Below are 19,645 nucleotides of genomic sequence, written 5' to 3' on the forward strand. Positions count from 1 at the left end.
GCAGAGATCAACAACAAATCCGTGTAGCACAGTTTTTCTTTCCCCCATTCACTCCAGCTCTCCCAACACAGTGTGTTGCGGAAGCATCGGCGCACCTAGGAGACCAAATCTGACAGAAGAAGCCTTTGTCTTTGGAAAGAGCTTGGAGGAAAGGGCCTTTGAGGCAGAATCAGCCCTTTCTTGCAGGCCTTTAATATCCCGTTTCATTATTATGTTATTCTTCTTGGGATTTGAGAAGAGAGAGAGAGAGACTGGATTCCAGTATTTGGTAGCAGAAATAATCAACATTTCCTCCTGATGATCTGCTAGTTTAAAACAATGTCCTATGGCTTTACCTGCTTCTGGATGAGATGAAAATCCTTGCCATAGGTGTGAAAAGCCTTTTCGAAGGACTCCTTCTCCTCAGGTGTCCATTTGTCAGAGTCTGGCAAGAAAAGCAGCAGGTCAATTGATGCCTCCATCCACTTGCAGTAGATGCCACTGGCTGCCAAAACAAAATTGGCGCCATCCACCATTCACCTGCGTACATGTCTGCTCCCTTGGGAATAATGGAGACAGGAGCAGGCATTCTCCAGGGGGGAAAAAAAACCCCAAAACAACCCCAGGGAAAACTGCAATGCAAGCTGAAGGGGGAGATGCTGCTGCTTTCCCCTGCCCCAGGCAAGAGGAGGCCTTGTGGTGGCGTTATTAGTTGAAGCACAAATGCTTGCCATGGCAATTAAGGGGACGGCAGGCAGTATCTGTCAGTGAAGGAACAAGCTGTGCTTGGCTTACCTGTGTAATAATAATCAGCCAAGGGGTGGCCTTGAGGTGTGGGAGGCCCCCCTGAGAGCAACATGTCCAGAGCCTCCTGCAAGATCAAAGGGAAAAAGGCTTTAGCTTCCCCGCCATAGAAAGGAGCCAACAAACCATCAACGCCGCTACCTTTCAGCTACTTTGCCTCTTCAGGGGTTCAGCCCGCTGGATCTCCTATGGGTTCAACACTGGGGGTTGCTCCCAAACCTTCCTTTTTACTGCCCAAGCCTTTGATCCCACTTGCCAAAGCGTGGCATGTTGCTCACCACCTCAATGCTTCTCCTGAAGCCAGAATTGCCTGCGCTCACTGAGGCTTGTGGGGATTTCCCCTCAGTTCCCCGCAGAATGTGTTAGAGCACACAGATGTGCGGGAGATCGACAAGGGAGCAGGCTGTGGGAGCTGCCAGCAGCGCCTCCAGGAGAGATATTCTCCCTGCTCAAGCCATTTGGGCTCGCCTCTGCTGTAGCTGGAGGAGACACAGCGGGCAGCAAGTTCTCCACTCCTTGTTAGCCCCCCTTCTTCAAAGAGCAGCCAGGAGTGGCTATCCCAGTGCCCAGGCCTTAGGAATTCCCTGTCCGCTCTTCTGGGCACCCAAAGAGCCGCTTCTTACCGGAAGGCTGCCGCGTGCCTGGTGCAGGCAGTGCAGGGCCAGCTCCAGGTTAGCCGCTGGCCCGGAAACGCCACGGGCGCTGGCCATGTCCAAGAGCTGTCTTACTGCAAGCACAACACAAACCCACTGAAAGTCAGGCTTGAAGCAAGAAAGGGGAAAGGCTGCAATACAAGGGAGAAGGAAAGCGCAAGAGCTAAAGACAGCCAAGCGGCTGGAGAGCATGGAAAGGATAGCAAAGAAAGGGGCAGCTGAACCAAGGGCCCACGTAGTGCTGGCTCTCCCTTGAAAGCAGCCTTTGGAATAAGAGGCAGGGGCCAATCTCTCCCCTTCCAGTGGCCAATGCCCCTGACCGGTAGGGAGAGGCGGCAAGTTGTTCTTTTTCCCGCTCTGCTGCAAGAATGGAGCATTCTCCTTGCCTCTAACACTCCCATGGGAGAAGATGGGTGAGACAAGGAGAGATGCAGAGCATGCCAAAAGCTGCCTTTTACCAACAAAAAGGAGCATTTGACACGCCGAGGTATCTCAGGGCTGGAAGAAAAGCTTGGCAGCTACCTCTGTCAGGTTTTCCCATGTCAGAGTCATCTTCCTCCAAAGGCTTCCAGACCAGGGATGCATGCTCTTCCTCCTCACTCGCTGCTGTGGTCTGCAGCTCGGGGAGCTCAGCCTGAAAGTCACTGCCAACCCTGATGTGTCTAAAGGGCAAAGGGAGTGGAGGGGAGAAGGGCAAGTGGTCAAGAGACACATGCCACGGACAGGCTTGAAGCAATCCCAGCCCAACTGTGGAATGACAGGTCTCCTCCTCGCCATTCCTCAGCTTTGCCGCTCTTTAATCCCTAGGGCAAAACTCACGGTCCAGTGTGGGCTCTTGCTTTCCTTTTCATTGTGCCTCTCCTTTGCACCTGGAAGAGAGCAAAACAATGGCCCAGATAAAAAGAATTCAGCCAAGATGTGTCGCTAGCCTTCCTTCTCCTCCTCGTCGTCATTGCAAAGCACAAGCTCCTGCGTCCCAGCTCCCCTCAATTTGGTGCAATTGCTGGGTTTTTCACGTGGAACTTGCGAGGCAGGAGCCTGTGGCAGCCTGCAGTGTCCTCAAGAGGGGAAGACTGAGGGACAGGCAGTCTTGCCTTCAGGCTTGCCTTCAGTCTTGGGGCCAGTGAGAAGAGCCAAGAGGATGGCACGGAAGTTGTGCCAGGGAAGGCTTAGCTTGGATAGGAGGACCAGGTTCTTCAGCCAGAGGGTGGTTGGGCACTGGCACAGCCTCCCCAGGGAAGGGGTCACAACACCAGGCCTGACAGAGCTGAAAAATGGACATTTGGCCATTGCTCTGGGGCACAGGGTGCGATTCTTGAAGCTGTCCTGGGCGGGGCCAGGAGCCAGACTCAACTTTGTGGGTGCCTTGCAACCCAGAAAGTTCTGCCATACTGTGACTGTGTTGTTGAGAAGGACCACTCCAGGCGGCCCCATTTCACAGCTGCCTCTGACCATGAGGCAGAGGCAGCCCTAGAGGCATTGAAAATCATAGACAAATTGATCCCAATATCTCCATAGAGATAAGAGGATCTATCCTCTATCATTCATCTACAGAGATGCAATGCAGGTAGAAAAAAAAGAATCTAGAAAGATACTAAAAGCTAATGTCAGTGTAAATGATGAAAGTATGTAAGAATGGCTGAAACCAGGCCATTTTTGTAAGTGAAAGCCAAGTATTGGAGGACCGTGTCTGTCTTCTGCTTGGTGGGACAGCCAAGTGGAGCCTCCTGCCGTTCTCTTAGTGGTTTGGGGGCAAACGGGGATTTTCTTACCTTTGCCAGTGCCAAAGTAGTGTGGGGATGCCTGCTGGCAGACGAGATCAGGATGTCTACAAGGAGGCCAGATCTGGCACTGAGGCTAGAAGGTGGCTGGTCAGGGGCAGCCCAGGAGCAGATCCTGCAGCTGCTGCTCCAGCGCTGGTCCAGCACCAGTGTTCCACCAACGGCCACAGGAGTGGGAGACAACGACGACAGTTGCTATGGGCACAGCCCAACATTCCATGCCTGGGGGAGCCAGGGGAGCCAGGGGAGCCAGGGGACACAAACAGGGATGGGGCACCTTGGCCTCTTTTACTTCTGCTGCTGCAAGGTTGCCCTGAGGACCTGCCCACTGGGCCATTTCTCGCTAGACCTGTGGACAGGGCAAAGCAGTGCAGGGAGAGCCCTGGGTCTTCTGCGTGCTTCTCTGGAAGGTGCCTCCAGCTGAACAGGAGCCTGGCTCTGTCAAAGGGCCCGTAGCACATTGTCTGCACTGGAGAAGCAGAAGGATCCTGGCCCTGGCTCTGCTCCAGCTGCGAGAGGAGCAAGAGCCTGCCAGTCGTTCAGTGGAGAGGCAGCTCCACAGCTTTCTCTCAAAGTGGAAGCATTCATCCAGCCCCCTTTATAAACTGTCTGATGCCTAATGATGTCTCTTGATGTTTTCCCGCCTTTGAGCTGAGCAGCCTCTCACCTCAACCGTCATTCCCTGAAACTTGGAGAAACAGGGTGTTTTTCAGGGGAATTGATGGGGACACTCCACCAGCAATTCCCTAGCAAACATTTAATGCAGAATTCTTTTTTTCTTTCTTGCAGCTCCCTTGCAGAAATGAGTTGTTACTCTCAAAAGGCTGGGAGACTAGCACAAACAGAATTACTTTTTCACACGAATGGCCTTCCCACTTGTTTTACTACTTAGGTCCCAGATAGGGCGAAACAGAGCCTGTTTTACTGCTTTCCTGCCTAATGTTAGGCAAAAGCAAATCTTGCTTCCTTCCCAGCCTGCTTGTTGCACACACACACACACACACACACACACACACACACACACACACACAGACACACACACACAGAGCAACAAAGCCAGGGGGCAGCTGTAACAAGGCCCACTGCAAAGCAGATGCTTTGGAGGCTCCAAATGCCACCTGCAGTGGCTCCGTCAGACAAGAGCAAGCTTGCGTCAGCATCCCAGAACCAGCCTGGTAGTTCCCCCCTCCCTCATCTCGTCTCCATTCTCCCCAGCCCCTGCTCCCAAGACCTTGCCAGGCCATGCCATTTGCTGGGCTCGATAAAAGGAGCGAGTTTCCTGCTCCTTTGGTGTAAATACCAAAGGTGTGAGAAGTGAGAGGATAATGTTCACTCCCGTTTTGCTTGATCTAAGGAGCTTGGTCGAGGCCCAGAGCAGGAGGCTGGTCTTTGAAAGGGAAACTGAAAGTGAGCTGCTGGTTTCTTGGGAATGCATGTGGATGTTAATTTTATAGAATGGCAGAGGTTGGAAAAGTCCTTGAAGGTGGCCAAGTCCATCTGTCCAGCAAAATGGAACAAAGCTATGTTGCTTGTGGACCAAAAGTACTACAAGCCCCAGCTTTTATCCCCTCCAAGTAGAATGAGACAAGCCCACTCATATAGATCCGATTCATTGAATTAAACCAAGGCTTCCTTTTCATTCCAAGCTGAGATTTTTAGGAATCCAAGGATGAAAGCCCATCATTATTTCACTGGCACAATGGGGAGACACCTTTGGAGGTCCTGCCAGCTGTGCAAGGGGCTGGGCCTGTGGGAGGATGCACGTGCCCAGATTCTTCTCAGGGCCAATACCGTGTTTGCAACAGCAAACAAATGGGACAGACATTGCTTGAGTGATTTCATACAGACAAAAAGACCAAATGGAACAAACTTTGCTTTAATGAGAAAGACAGATTTTGTCTTAATGAAAGCAAGATATTAACAAAAGATGGAGCTTAACGAGCAACGCTAAACCTCTTACATTGACCGATAATAACCTAACAGTAATAATCTAATAAGCTAATAATGGACCAAACCCCTTCCGTTGACGGATAATAATCTAACAAGGTAATAATCTAATCTAATAATCTAACAATAAAAATATCATAACCTAATAACCTAAGAATCGAATAATCAAATTATCTAATCACAATAATAATCTAATAATCCTAATAACCCTTTAAGAAAGCTAATGAATCTGAAGTAACAAATTGAGAAATGTCTATCTAGTCAACTAAATTGAAGAATAAACAATCCTAATAAACTACTGAAAAAGCAATCTGATTTCTATCTAGAGCCATTTGGCAGATAATTCTTGTGAGGCCCGGACAAGCGGCAGGGTTAATTTGGTCTTTTCTTCTTGGGGAGAGGCCCTGCTTCCTTCCGTGGGCGAAGGCTTCTCCGATGTGCGTTCCTTTCCTTGACGGTTTCAAACACCCTGGAAGACAGGAAACAAACCATCCATTGTTAATTCAATACACCCCATTAAACCAAGCTCCAAGATTTCCATGTCTCCGTGAATTTCTGTCTTTTCTGGCTGTGGCACCTCTGTAAATTGATCAGAAGCATAAATCTGATCTTTTTGGTTGCAGTTCCTTCAAACGTCTTCCTCCTTTTGCTTCATCTTATTTTTGATTTGATCGGCACCATCAAAGCAAGCTTTGGTCTCCCTGTTCCTACTTGTGTTCGAATTGTGTCTTGGTGGGGCACGGCAAGGTTTCCCTGGGAACGCTGGGCTTTAACCAAGCTCTTTGGGGTGCAAGTGCATTGTAAGGCTTTGCACGGCGGTGAGAGGCGATCCTGCGAGTGCCCTCAGCTTCCCCCGTGGTGCCTTTGAACACGGTCAGCCTGTTTTAGTCCAAAGGCGCAGGCTTTGAGAAGAAAGAGGTAGAACTTGCGCACCGCTTGCACTGGCCGCAGGGAAAGGGGCCTCCCGCCAAATGGGGTGGCTGGGGCGCTTGGCAGCAGGGACACTCCGCGTTGCGGGCCCTCTTGCGGCTTCTCTTCCCTGTCTCCCCATTCTCCTTTCTGGGAGGGCTTTGGCTCCTCTTTGGTTCGCTCACAGTCTGGAAATCAAAGAATCCTTATCAATTTTTCCTTCCTCTCACAAAGCTGGAAATCAGAGCATCCAGCGCCAAAATCCATGGGCCTAAGCAAATTCCTCCCAAGCCTAAAGAGCTGGGAAAACAGCTGGATTTGGGGGCAGGCTGCAGCGCAATGCAAACACAGCACTTGGAGGAAAAAACGCCTCCTTTCTACGGCCTGAAGGGGTGGGATCAATACGTGCCTATCTATAGTTCTCCATTTCTTAATTGTACCTCTCTGCCTAGCATCTATTTACCCCTAGTTCTCCTCCCTGTCTAGGGAATGGCTTTTAAATTCAGCCAAATTCATAAAGACACACGGCTACCCAGTTTCTACTGCCCAAACTAATCTCTTTCTCTCTCTCTCTCTGTGAAGCAAATTCTGGTTTGTCAGTAAGGAAAGTTTTAGCAGAGCCACAGCATGGGCAGCTCCTTTTTGGGGAGTCCATTGGCATGCTACAAAAGGTCCCTGAACATCTGCAGAATCTCCACGAGCGCAGCCAGCATTACTGATGTTAGCAAGCAGTGGGGAATGAAGGATCTGATTGGAATCAGGAAGGGTACCAGCTCTTGAGAAAGCAGTCAGTAGAGCGTCCAAGCCCAGTTTGGTGACAGTGCTGCTTTCTTGGGTCAAAGTTATGCTCCATAAGAGCATAAGAGCAGCAGCACCAACAAGGCCTGGGCAGCATCTGCTGCGCCTTTCCAGTGGATGGGACAATGTGATCCTGGCAGAGCAGTGTCTCACAGGCTTGCCAGCAGGTTTGGTCCCCTTCTCCCAGTTTCTCCACCCTCCGGGCTTATCTTGATTTTCTTCCCACTCACCTGAGCAAGACTTTTGGCAAGTTTATATTCTTTTTTCCAGGTGTAGTAGTAGTCCACACACTGGGCCACAGTCTTGCTCTGAATCTGTTGGGAAGAGAAAAAGAAGGACTCTAAAATGGCCATCCTGTAGGGTGCATTGGAGAAAAAGCAGAGTTCTGGAGTCACCTAGGAAGCAAAATCACGGCGTAAATTGAGTAGGGTGTAAAATGAAGTAAATAGGGGGTAAAAGAGGCATTATGCAGTGTGTATTATACAGTGTATTACGCTATGTGGGAATGCATGCGATGCAGAGATCAACAACAAATCTGTGTAGCACAGTTTTTCTTTCCCCCATTCACTCCAGCTCTCCCAACACAGTGTGTTGCGGAAGCATCAGCGCACCTAGGAGACCAAATCTGACAGAAGAAGCCTTTGTCTTTGGAAAGAGCTTGGAGGAAAGGGCCTTTGAGGCAGAATCAGCCCTTTCTTGCAGGCCTTTGATATCCCGTTTCATTATTATGTTATTCTTCTTGGGATTTGAGAAGAGAGAGAGAGAGACTGGATTCCAGTATTTGGTAGCAGAAATAACCAACATTTCCTCCTGATGATCTGCTAGTTTAAAACAATGTCCTATGGCCTTACCTGCTTCTGGATGAGATGAAAATCCTTGCCATAGGTGTGAAAAGCCTTTTCGAAGGACTCCTTCTCCTCAGGTGTCCATTTGTCAGAGTCTGGCAAGAAAAGCAGCAGGTCAATTGATGCCTCCATCCACTTGCAGTAGATGCCACTGGCTGCCAAAACAAAATTGGCGCCATCCACCATTCACCTGCGTACATGTCTGCTCCCTTGGGAATAATGGAGACAGGAGCAGGCATTCTCCAGGCGGGAAAAAAAACCCAAAACAACCCCAGGGAAAACTGCCAGGCAAGCTGAAGGGGGAGATGCTGCTGCTTTCCCCTGCCCCAGGCAAGAGGAGGCCTTGTGGTGGCGTTATTAGTTGAAGCACAAATGCTTGCCATGGCAATTAAGGGGACGGCAGGCAGTATCTGTCAGTGAAGGAACAAGCAATGCTTGGCTTACCTGTGTAATGATAATCAGCCAAGGGGTGGCCTTGAGGTGTGGGAGGCCCCCCTGAGAGCAACATGTCCAGAGCCTCCTGCAAGATCAAAGGGAAAAAGGCTTTAGCTTCCCCGCCATAGAAAGGAGCCAACAAACCATCAACGCCGCTACCTTTCAGCTACTTTGCCTCTTCAGGGGTTCAGCCCGCTGGATCTCCTATGGGTTCAACACTGGGGGTTGCTCCCAAACCTTCCTTTTTACTGCCCAAGCCTTTGATCCCACTTGCCAAAGCGTGGCATGTTGCTCACCACCTCAATGCTTCTCCTGAAGCCAGAATTGCCTGCGCTCACTGAGGCTTGTGGGGATTTCCCCTCAGTTCCCCGCAGAATGTGTTAGAGCACACAGATGTGCGGGAGATCGACAAGGGAGCAGGCTGTGGGAGCTGCCAGCAGCGCCTCCAGGAGAGATATTCTCCCTGCTCAAGCCATTTGGGCTCGCCTCTGCTGTAGCTGGAGGAGACACAGCGGGCAGCAAGTTCTCCACTCCTTGTTAGCCCCCCTTCTTCAAAGAGCAGCCAGGAGTGGCTATCCCAGTGCCCAGGCCTTAGGAATTCCCTGTCCGCTCTTCTGGGCACCCAAAGAGCCGCTTCTTACCGGAAGGCTGCCGCGTGCCTGGTGCAGGCAGTGCAGGGCCAGCTCCAGGTTAGCCGCTGGCCCGGAAACGCCACGGGCGCTGGCCATGTCCAAGAGCTGTCTTACTGCAAGCACAACACAAACCCACTGAAAGTCAGGCTTGAAGCAAGAAAGGGGAAAGGCTGCAATACAAGGGAGAAGGAAAGCGCAAGAGCTAAAGACAGCCAAGCGGCTGGAGAGCATGGAAAGGATAGCAAAGAAAGGGGCAGCTGAACCAAGGGCCCACGTAGTGCTGGCTCTCCCTTGAAAGCAGCCTTTGGAATAAGAGGCAGGGGCCAATCTCTCCCCTTCCAGTGGCCAATGCCCCTGACCGGTAGGGAGAGGCGGCAAGTTGTTCTTTTTCCCGCTCTGCTGCAAGAATGGAGCATTCTCCTTGCCTCTAACACTCCCATGGGAGAAGATGGGTGAGACAAGGAGAGATGCAGAGCATGCCAAAAGCTGCCTTTTACCAACAAAAAGGAGCATTTGACACGCCGAGGTATCTCAGGGCTGGAAGAAAAGCTTGGCAGCTACCTCTGTCAGGTTTTCCCATGTCAGAGTCATCTTCCTCCAAAGGCTTCCAGACCAGGGATGCATGCTCTTCCTCCTCACTCGCTGCTGTGGTCTGCAGCTCGGGGAGCTCAGCCTGAAAGTCACTGCCAACCCTGATGTGTCTAAAGGGCAAAGGGAGTGGAGGGGAGAAGGGCAAGTGGTCAAGAGACACATGCCACGGACAGGCTTGAAGCAATCCCAGCCCAACTGTGGAATGACAGGTCTCCTCCTCGCCATTCCTCAGCTTTGCCGCTCTTTAATCCCTAGGGCAAAACTCACGGTCCAGTGTGGGCTCTTGCTTTCCTTTTCATTGTGCCTCTCCTTTGCACCTGGAAGAGAGCAAAACAATGGCCCAGATAAAAAGAATTCAGCCAAGATGTGTCGCTAGCCTTCCTTCTCCTCCTCGTCGTCATTGCAAAGCACAAGCTCCTGCGTCCCAGCTCCCCTCAATTTGGTGCAATTGCTGGGTTTTTCACGTGGAACTTGCGAGGCAGGAGCCTGTGGCAGCCTGCAGTGTCCTCAAGAGGGGAAGACTGAGGGACAGGCAGTCTTGCCTTCAGGCTTGCCTTCAGTCTTGGGGCCAGTGAGAAGAGCCAAGAGGATGGCACGGAAGTTGTGCCAGGGAAGGCTTAGCTTGGATAGGAGGACCAGGTTCTTCAGCCAGAGGGTGGTTGGGCACTGGCACAGCCTCCCCAGGGAAGGGGTCACAACACCAGGCCTGACAGAGCTGAAAAATGGACATTTGGCCATTGCTCTGGGGCACAGGGTGCGATTCTTGAAGCTGTCCTGGGCGGGGCCAGGAGCCAGACTCAACTTTGTGGGTGCCTTGCAAGCCAGAAAGTTCTGCCATACTGTGACTGTGTTGTTGAGAAGGACCACTCCAGACGGCCCCATTTCACAGCTGCCTCTGACCATGAGGCAGAGGCAGCCCTAGAGGCATTGAAAAACATAGACAAATTGATCCCAATATCTCCATAGAGATAAGAGGATCTATCCTCTATCATTCATCTACAGAGATGCAATGCAGGTAGAAAAAAAAGAATCTAGAAAGATACTAAAAGCTAATGTCAGTGTAAATGATGAAAGTATGTAAGAATGGCTGAAACCAGGCCATTTTTGTAAGTGAAAGCCAAGTATTGGAGGACCGTGTCTGTCTTCTGCTTGGTGGGACAGCCAAGTGGAGCCTCCTGCCGTTCTCTTAGTGGTTTGGGGGCAAACGGGGATTTTCTTACCTTTGCCAGTGCCAAAGTAGTGTGGGGATGCCTGCTGGCAGACGAGATCAGGATGTCTACAAGGAGGCCAGATCTGGCACTGAGGCTAGAAGGTGGCTGGTCAGGGGCAGCCCAGGAGCAGATCCTGCAGCTGCTGCTCCAGCGCTGGTCCAGCACCAGTGTTCCACCAACGGCCACAGGAGTGGGAGACAACGACGACAGTTGCTATGGGCACAGCCCAACATTCCATGCCTGGGGGAGCCAGGGGAGCCAGGGGAGCCAGGGGACACAAACAGGGATGGGGCACCTTGGCCTCTTTTACTTCTGCTGCTGCAAGGTTGCCCTGAGGACCTGCCCACTGGGCCATTTCTCGCTAGACCTGTGGACAGGGCAAAGCAGTGCAGGGAGAGCCCTGGGTCTTCTGCGTGCTTCTCTGGAAGGTGCCTCCAGCTGAACAGGAGCGTGGCTCTGTCAAAGGGCCCATAGCACATTGTCTGCACTGGAGAAGCAGAAGGATCCTGGCCCTGTCTCTGCTCCAGCTGCGAGAGGAGCAAGAGCCTGCCAGTCGTTCAGTGGAGAGGCAGCTCCACAGCTTTCTCTCAAAGTGGAAGCATTCATCCAGCCCCCTTTATAAACTGTCTGATGCCTAATGATGTCTCTTGATGTTTTCCCGCCTTTGAGCTGAGCAGCCTCTCACCTCAACCGTCATTCCCTGAAACTTGGAGAAACAGGGTGTTTTTCAGGGGAATTGATGGGGACACTCCACCAGCAATTCCCTAGCAAACATTTAATGCAGAATTCTTTTTTTCTTTCTTCCAGCTCCCTTGCAGAAATGAGTTGTTACTCTCAAAAGGCTGGGAGACTAGCACAAACAGAATTACTTTTTCACACGAATGGCCTTCCCACTTGTTTTACTACTTAGGTCCCAGATAGGGCGAAACAGAGCCTGTTTTACTGCTTTCCTGCCTAATGTTAGGCAAAAGCAAATCTTGCTTCCTTCCCAGCCTGCTTGTTGCACACACACACACACACACACACACACACACACACACACAGACACACACACACAGAGCAACAAAGCCAGGGGGCAGCTGTAACAAGGCCCACTGCAAAGCAGATGCTTTGGAGGCTCCAAATGCCACCTGCAGTGGCTCCGTCAGACAAGAGCAAGCTTGCGTCAGCATCCCAGAACCAGCCTGGTAGTTCCCCCCTCCCTCATCTCGTCTCCATTCTCCCCAGCCCCTGCTCCCAAGACCTTGCCAGGCCATGCCATTTGCTGGGCTCGATAAAAGGAGCGAGTTTCCTGCTCCTTTGGTGTAAATACCAAAGGTGTGAGAAGTGAGAGGATAATGTTCACTCCCGTTTTGCTTGATCTAAGGAGCTTGGTCGAGGCCCAGAGCAGGAGGCTGGTCTTTGAAAGGGAAACTGAAAGTGAGCTGCTGGTTTCTTGGGAATGCATGTGGATGTTAATTTTATAGAATGGCAGAGGTTGGAAAAGTCCTTGAAGGTGGCCAAGTCCATCTGTCCAGCAAAATGGAACAAAGCTATGTTGCTTGTGGACCAAAAGTACTACAAGCCCCAGCTTTTATCCCCTCCAAGTAGAATGAGACAAGCCCACTCATATAGATCCGATTCATTGAATTAAACCAAGGCTTCCTTTTCATTCCAAGCTGAGATTTTTAGGAATCCAAGGATGAAAGCCCATCATTATTTCACTGGCACAATGGGGAGACACCTTTGGAGGTCCTGCCAGCTGTGCAAGGGGCTGGGCCTGTGGGAGGATGCATGTGCCCAGATTCTTCTCAGGGCCAATAGCGTGTGTGCAACAGCAAACAAATGGGACAGACATTGCTTGAGTGATTTCATACAGACAAAAAGACCAAATGGAACAAACTTTGCTTTAATGAGAAAGACAGATTTTGTCTTAATGAAAGCAAGATATTAACAAAAGATGGAGCTTAACGAGCAACGCTAAACCTCTTACATTGACCGATAATAACCTAACAGTAATAATCTAATAAGCTAATAATGGACCAAACCCCTTCCGTTGACGGATAATAATCTAACAAGGTAATAATCTAATCTAATAATCTAACAATAAAAATATCATAACCTAATAACCTAAGAATCGAATAATCAAATTATCTAATCACAATAATAATCTAATAATCCTAATAACCCTTTAAGAAAGCTAATGAATCTGAAGTAACAAATTGAGAAATGTCTATCTAGTCAACTAAATTGAAGAATAAACAATCCTAATAAACTACTGAAAAAGCAATCTGATTTCTATCTAGAGCCATTTGGCAGATAATTCTTGTGAGGCCCGGACAAGCGGCAGGGTTAATTTGGTCTTTTCTTCTTGGGGAGAGGCCCTGCTTCCTTCCGTGGGCGAAGGCTTCTCCGATGTGCGTTCCTTTCCTTGACGGTTTCAAACACCCTGGAAGACAGGAAACAAACCATCCATTGTTAATTCAATACACCCCATTAAACCAAGCTCCAAGATTTCCATGTCTCCGTGAATTTCTGTCTTTTCTGGCTGTGGCACCTCTGTAAATTGATCAGAAGCATAAATCTGATCTTTTTGGTTGCAGTTCCTTCAAACGTCTTCCTCCTTTTGCTTCATCTTATTTTTGATTTGGTCAGCACCATCAAAGCAAGCTTTGGTCTCCCTGTTCCTACTTGTGTTCGAATTGTGTCTTGGTGGGGCACGGCAAGGTTTCCCTGGGAACGCTGGGCTTTAACCAAGCTCTTTGGGGTGCAAGTGCATTGTAAGGCTTTGCACGGCGGTGAGAGGCGATCCTGCGAGTGCCCTCAGCTTCCCCCGTGGTGCCTTTGAACACGGTCAGCCTGTTTTAGTCCAAAGGCGCAGGCTTTGAGCAGAAAGAGGTAGAACTTGCGCACCGTTTGCACTGGCCGCAGGGAAAGGGGCCTCCCGCCAAATGGGGTGGCTGGGGCGCTTGGCAGCAGGGACACTCCGCGTTGCGGGCCCTCTTGCGGCTTCTCTTCCCTGTCTCCCCATTCTCCTTTCTGGGAGGGCTTTTGCTCCTCTTTGGTTCGCTCACAGTCTGGAAATCAAAGAATCCTTATCAATTTTTCCTTCCTCTCACAAAGCTGGAAATCAGAGCATCCAGCGCCAAAATCCATGGGCCTAAGCAAATTCCTCCCAAGCCTAAAGAGCTGGGAAAACAGCTGGATTTGGGGACAGGCTGCAGCGCAATGCAAACACAGCACTTGGAGGAAAAAACGCCTCCTTTCTACGGCCTGAAGGGGTGGGATCAATACGTGCCTATCTATAGTTCTCCATTTCTTAATTGTACCTCTCTGCCTAGCATCTATTTACCCCTAGTTCTCCTCCCTGTCTAGGGAATGGCTTTTAAATTCAGCCAAATTCATAAAGACACACGGCTACCCAGTTTCTACTGCCCAAACTAATCTCTTTCTCTCTCTCTCTCTGTGAAGCAAATTCTGGTTTGTCAGTAAGGAAAGTTTTAGCAGAGCCACAGCATGGGCAGCTCCTTTTTGGGGAGTCCATTGGCATGCTACAAAAGGTCCCTGAACATCTGCAGAATCTCCACGAGCGCAGCCAGCATTACTGATGTTAGCAAGCAGTGGGGAATGAAGGATCTGATTGGAATCAGGAAGGGTACCAGCTCTTGAGAAAGCAGTCAGTAGAGCGTCCAAGCCCAGTTTGGTGACAGTGCTGCTTTCTTGGGTCAAAGTTATGCTCCATAAGAGCATAAGAGCAGCAGCACCAACAAGGCCTGGGCAGCATCTGCTGCGCCTTTCCAGTGGATGGGACAATGTGATCCTGGCAGAGCAGTGTCTCACAGGCTTGCCAGCAGGTTTGGTCCCCTTCTCCCAGTTTCTCCACCCTCCGGGCTTATCTTGATTTTCTTCCCACTCACCTGAGCAAGACTTTTGGCAAGTTTATATTCTTTTTTCCAGGTGTAGTAGTAGTCCACACACTGGGCCACAGTCTTGCTCTGAATCTGTTGGGAAGAGAAAAAGAAGGACTCTAAAATGGCCATCCTGTAGGGTGCATTGGAGAAAAAGCAGAGTTCTGGAGTCACCTAGGAAGGAAAATCACGGCGTAAATTGAGTAGGGTGTAAAATGAAGTAAATAGGGGGTAAAAGAGGCATTATGCAGTGTGTATTATACAGTGTATTACGCTATGTGGGAATGCATGCGATGCAGAGATCAACAACAAATCTGTGTAGCACAGTTTTTCTTTCCCCCATTCACTCCAGCTCTCCCAACACAGTGTGTTGCGGAAGCATCAGCGCACCTAGGAGACCAAATCTGACAGAAGAAGCCTTTGTCTTTGGAAAGAGCTTGGAGGAAAGGGCCTTTGAGGCAGAATCAGCCCTTTCTTGCAGGCCTTTGATATCCCGTTTCATTATTATGTTATTCTTCTTGGGATTTGAGAAGAGAGAGAGAGAGACTGGATTCCAGTATTTGGTAGCAGAAATAACCAACATTTCCTCCTGATGATCTGCTAGTTTAAAACAATGTCCTATGGCCTTACCTGCTTCTGGATGAGATGAAAATCCTTGCCATAGGTGTGAAAAGCCTTTTCGAAGGACTCCTTCTCCTCAGGTGTCCATTTGTCAGAGTCTGGCAAGAAAAGCAGCAGGTCAATTGATGCCTCCATCCACTTGCAGTAGATGCCACTGGCTGCCAAAACAAAATTGGCGCCATCCACCATTCACCTGCGTACATGTCTGCTCCCTTGGGAATAATGGAGACAGGAGCAGGCATTCTCCAGGCGGGAAAAAAAACCCAAAACAACCCCAGGGAAAACTGCCAGGCAAGCTGAAGGGGGAGATGCTGCTGCTTTCCCCTGCCCCAGGCAAGAGGAGGCCTTGTGGTGGCGTTATTAGTTGAAGCACAAATGCTTGCCATGGCAATTAAGGGGACGGCAGGCAGTATCTGTCAGTGAAGGAACAAGCTGTGCTTGGCTTACCTGTGTAATGATAATCAGCCAAGGGGTGGCCTTGAGGTGTGGGAGGCCCCCCTGAGAGCAACATGTCCAGAGCCTCCTGCAAGATCAAAGGGAAAAAGGCTTTAGCTTCCCCGCCATAGAAAGGAGCCAACAAACCATCAACGCCGCTACCTTTCAGCTACTTTGCCTCTTCAGGGGTTCAGCCCGCTGGATCTCCTATGGGTTCAACACTGGGGGTTGCTCCCAAACCTTCCTTTTTACTGCCCAAGCCTTTGATCCAACTTGCCAAAGCGTGGCATGTTGCTCACCACCTCAATGCTTCTCCTGAAGCCAGAATTGCCTGCGCTCACTGAGGCTTGTGGGGATTTCCCCTCAGTTCCCCGCAGAATGTGTTAGAGCACACAGATGTGCGGGAGATCGACAAGGGAGCAGGCTGTGGGAGCTGCCAGCAGCGCCTCCAGGAGAGATATTCTCCCTGCTCAAGCCAGTTGGGCTCGCCTCTGCTGTAGCTGGAGGAGACACAGCGGGCAGCAAGTTCTCCACTCCTTGTTAGCCCCCCTTCTTCAAAGAGCAGCCAGGAGTGGCTATCCCAGTGCCCAGGCCTTAGGAATTCCCTGTCCGCTCTTCTGGGCACCCAAAGAGCCGCTTCTTACCGGAAGGCTGCCGCGTGCCTGGTGCAGGCAGTGCAGGGCCAGCTCCAGGTTAGCCGCTGGCCCGGAAACGCCACGGGCGCTGGCCATGTCCAAGAGCTGTCTTACTGCAAGCACAACACAAACCCACTGAAAGTCAGGCTTGAAGCAAGAAAGGGGAAAGGCTGCAATACAAGGGAGAAGGAAAGCACAAGAGCTAAAGACAGCCAAGCGGCTGGAGAGCATGGAAAGGATAGCAAAGAAAGGGGCAGCTGAACCAAGGGCCCACGTAGTGCTGGCTCTCCCTTGAAAGCAGCCTTTGGAATAAGAGGCAGGGGCCAATCTCTCCCCTTCCAGTGGCCAATGCCCCTGACCGGTAGGGAGAGGCGGCAAGTTGTTCTTTTTCCCGCTCTGCTGCAAGAATGGAGCATTCCCCTTGCCTCTAACACTCCCATGGGAGAAGATGGGTGAGACAAGGAGAGATGCAGAGCATGCCAAAAGCTGCCTTTTACCAACAAAAAGGAGCATTTGACACGCCGAGGTATCTCAGGGCTGGAAGAAAAGCTTGGCAGCTACCTCTGTCAGGTTTTCCCATGTCAGAGTCATCTTCCTCCAAAGGCTTCCAGACCAGGGATGCATGCTCTTCCTCCTCACTCGCTGCTGTGGTCTGCAGCTCGGGGAGCTCAGCCTGAAAGTCACTGCCAACCCTGATGTGTCTAAAGGGCAAAGGGAGTGGAGGGGAGAAGGGCAAGTGGTCAAGAGACACATGCCACGGACAGGCTTGAAGCAATCCCAGCCCAACTGTGGAATGACAGGTCTCCTCCTCGCCATTCCTCAGCTTTGCCGCTCTTTAATCCCTAGGGCAAAACTCACGGTCCAGTGTGGGCTCTTGCTTTCCTTTTCATTGTGCCTCTCCTTTGCACCTGGAAGAGAGCAAAACAATGGCCCAGATAAAAAGAATTCAGCCAAGATGTGTCGCTAGCCTTCCTTCTCCTCCTCGTCGTCATTGCAAAGCACAAGCTCTTGCGTCCCAGCTCCCCTCAATTTGGTGCAATTGCTGGGTTTTTCACGTGGAACTTGCGAGGCAGGAGCCTGTGGCAGCCTGCAGTGTCCTCAAGAGGGGAAGACTGAGGGACAGGCAGTCTTGCCTTCAGGCTTGCCTTCAGTCTTGGGGCCAGTGAGAAGAGCCAAGAGGATGGCACGGAAGTTGTGCCAGGGAAGGCTTAGCTTGGATAGGAGGACCAGGTTCTTCAGCCAGAGGGTGGTTGGGCACTGGCACAGCCTCCCTAGGGAAGGGGTCACAGCACCAGGCCTGACAGAGCTGAAAAATGGACATTTGGCCATTGCTCTGGGGCACAGGGTGCGATTCTTGAGGCTGTCCTGGGCGGGGCCAGGAGCCAGACTCGACTTTGTGGGTGCCTTGCAACCCAGAAAGTTCTGCCATACTGTGACTGTGTTGTTGAGAAGGACCACTCCAGGCAGCCCCATTTCACAGCTGCCTCTGACCATGAGGCAGAGGCAGCCCTACAGGCATTGAAAAACATAGACAAATTGATCCCAATATCTCCATAGAGATAAGAGGATCTATCCTCTATCATTCATCTACAGAGATGCAATGCAGGTAGGAAAAAAAGAATCTAGAAAGATACTAAAATCTAATGTCAGTGTAAATGATGAAAGTATGTAAGAATGGCTGAAACCAGGCCATTTTTGTAAGTGAAAGCCAAGTATTGGAGGACCGTCTGTCTTCTGCTTGGTGGGACAGCCAAGTGGAGCCTCCTGCCGTTCTCTTAGTGGTTTGGGGGCAAACGGGGATTTTCTTACCTTTGCCAGTGCCAAAGTAGTGTGGGGATGCCTGCTGGCAGACGAGATCAGGATGTCTACAAGGAGGCCAGATCTGGCACTGAGGCTAGAAGGTGGCTGGTCAGGGGCAGCCCAGGAGCAGATCCTGCAGCTGCTGCTCCAGCGCTGGTCCAGCACCAGTGTTCCACCAACGGCCACAGGAGTGGGAGACAACGACGACAGTTGCTATGGGCACAGCCCAACATTCCATGCCTGGGGGAGCCAGGGGAGCCAGGGGAGCCAGGGGACACAAACAGGGATGGGGCACCTTGGCCTCTTTTACTTCTGCTGCTGCGAGGTTGCCCTGAGGACCTGCCCACTGGGCCATTTCTCGCTAGACCTGTGGACAGGGCAAAGCAGTGCAGGGAGAGCCCTGGGTCTTCTGCGTGCTTCTCTGGAAGGTGCCTCCAGCTGAACAGGAGCCTGGCTCTGTCAAAGGGCCCGTAGCACATTGTCTGCACTGGAGAAGCAGAAGGATCCTGGCCCTGGCTCTGCTCCAGCTGCGAGAGGAGCAAGAGCCTGCCAGTCGTTCAGTGGAGAGGCAGCTCCACAGCTTTCTCTCAAAGTGGAAGCATTCATCCAGCCCCCTTTATAAACTGTCTGATGTCTAATGATGTCTCTTGATGTTTCCCTGCCTTTGAGCTGAGCAGCCTCTCACCTCAACCGTCATTCCCTGAAACTTGGAGAAACAGGGTGTTTTTCAGGGGAATTGATGGGGACACTCCACCAGCAATTCCCTAGCAAACATTTAATGCAGAATTCCTTTTTTCTTTCTTGCAGCTCCCTTGCAGAAATGAGATGTTACTCTCAAAAGGCTGGGAGACTAGCACGAACAGAATTACTTTTTCACACGAATGGCCTTCCCACTTGTTTTACTACTTAGGTCCCAGATAGGGCAAAACAGAGCCTGTTTTACTGCTTTCCTGCCTAATGTTAGGCAAAAGCAAATCTTGCTTCCTTCCCAGCCTGCTTGTTGCACACACACACACACACACGCACACACACACACACACACACACACACACAGAGCAACAAAGCCAGGGGGCAGCTGTAACAAGGCCCACTGCAAAGCAGATGCTTTGGAGGCTCCAAATGCCACCTGCAGTGGCTCCGTCAGACAAGAGCAAGCTTGCGTCAGCATCCCAGAACCAGCCTGGTAGTTCCCCCCTCCCTCATCTCGTCTCCATTCTCCCCAGCCCCTGCTCCCAAGACCTTGCCAGGCCATGCCATTTGCTGGGCTCGATAAAAGGAGCGAGTTTCCTGCTCCTTTGGTGTAAATACCAAAGGTGTGAGAAGTGAGAGGATAATGTTCACTCCCGTTTTGCTTGATCTAAGGAGCTTGGTCGAGGCCCAGAGCAGGAGGCTGGTCTTTGAAAGGGAAACTGAAAGTGAGCTGCTGGTTTCTTGGGAATGCATGTGGATGTTAATTTTATAGAATGGCAGAGGTTGGAAAAGTCCTTGAAGGTGGCCAAGTCCATCTGTCCAGCAAAATGGAACAAAGCTATGTTGCTTGTGGACCAAAAGTACTACAAGCCCCAGCTTTTATCCCCTCCAAGTAGAATGAGACAAGCCCACTCATATAGATCCGATTCATTGAATTAAACCAAGGCTCCCTTTTCATTCCAAGCTGAGGTTTTTAGGAATCCAAGGATGAA

The 19,645-nt window shown here is 50.8% G+C and overlaps 2 protein-coding genes and 1 long non-coding RNA gene across 3 annotated transcripts in view; 1 reads left to right on the forward strand and 2 right to left on the reverse strand.

The window, feature by feature from the left end:
* LOC111941366 (uncharacterized) overlaps positions 1 to 19,645 on the forward strand; it is a 298,151-nt gene that overhangs the window by 202,029 nt on the left and 76,477 nt on the right. The window lies entirely within an intron of this gene.
* LOC147648483 (zinc finger protein 541-like) lies at positions 5,537 to 9,775 on the reverse strand. Its single transcript, XM_086868252.1, has 8 exons — positions 9,642 to 9,775; positions 9,306 to 9,484; positions 8,793 to 8,896; positions 8,161 to 8,236; positions 7,723 to 7,811; positions 7,102 to 7,185; positions 6,098 to 6,261; positions 5,537 to 5,633 (listed from the first exon to the last, which is right to left on the reverse strand). Exons 1-8 carry the CDS (start codon positions 9,773 to 9,775, stop codon positions 5,537 to 5,539), a joined length of 927 nt encoding a protein of 308 aa, XP_086724378.1.
* LOC147648484 (zinc finger protein 541-like) lies at positions 12,458 to 18,660 on the reverse strand. The gene is made up of 10 exons (XM_086868253.1): positions 18,649 to 18,660; positions 18,331 to 18,490; positions 16,993 to 17,071; positions 16,725 to 16,864; positions 16,173 to 16,276; positions 15,541 to 15,616; positions 15,103 to 15,191; positions 14,482 to 14,565; positions 13,478 to 13,641; positions 12,458 to 13,013 (listed from the first exon to the last, which is right to left on the reverse strand). The coding sequence occupies exons 1-10, from the start codon at positions 18,658 to 18,660 to the stop codon at positions 12,917 to 12,919; spliced, it is 1,005 nt and encodes a 334-aa protein (XP_086724379.1). The 3' UTR covers positions 12,458 to 12,916.

Source organism: Cyanistes caeruleus, chromosome Z, assembly GCF_971803275.1.
Source record: "Cyanistes caeruleus chromosome Z, bCyaCae1.hap1.1, whole genome shotgun sequence".
NCBI lineage: Eukaryota > Metazoa > Chordata > Aves > Passeriformes > Paridae > Cyanistes > Cyanistes caeruleus.

Excerpts from the sequence above, each read along its gene's own strand:
- LOC147648483 (XM_086868252.1), bottom strand. The coding sequence starts at position 9,775 with ATGACGACGAGGAGGAGAAGGAAGGCTAGCGACACATCTTGGCTGAAT. Across the intron at positions 8,897-9,305 it reads TCCAGCCCTGAGATACCTCG|TAAGACAGCTCTTGGACATG; the intron begins GCGTGTCAAATG and ends TTGTGCTTGCAG. Across the intron at positions 7,812-8,160 it reads GGCTGATTATCATTACACAG|ACTCTGACAAATGGACACCT; the intron begins GTAAGCCAAGCA and ends TTTTCTTGCCAG.
- LOC147648484 (XM_086868253.1), bottom strand. Across the intron at positions 17,072-18,330 it reads CTGCTTTGCCCTGTCCACAG|GTGCAAAGGAGAGGCACAAT; the intron begins GTCTAGCGAGAA and ends GCTCTCTTCCAG. Across the intron at positions 13,642-14,481 it reads TTGCCAAAAGTCTTGCTCAG|ACTGTGAGCGAACCAAAGAG; the intron begins GTGAGTGGGAAG and ends TTTGATTTCCAG.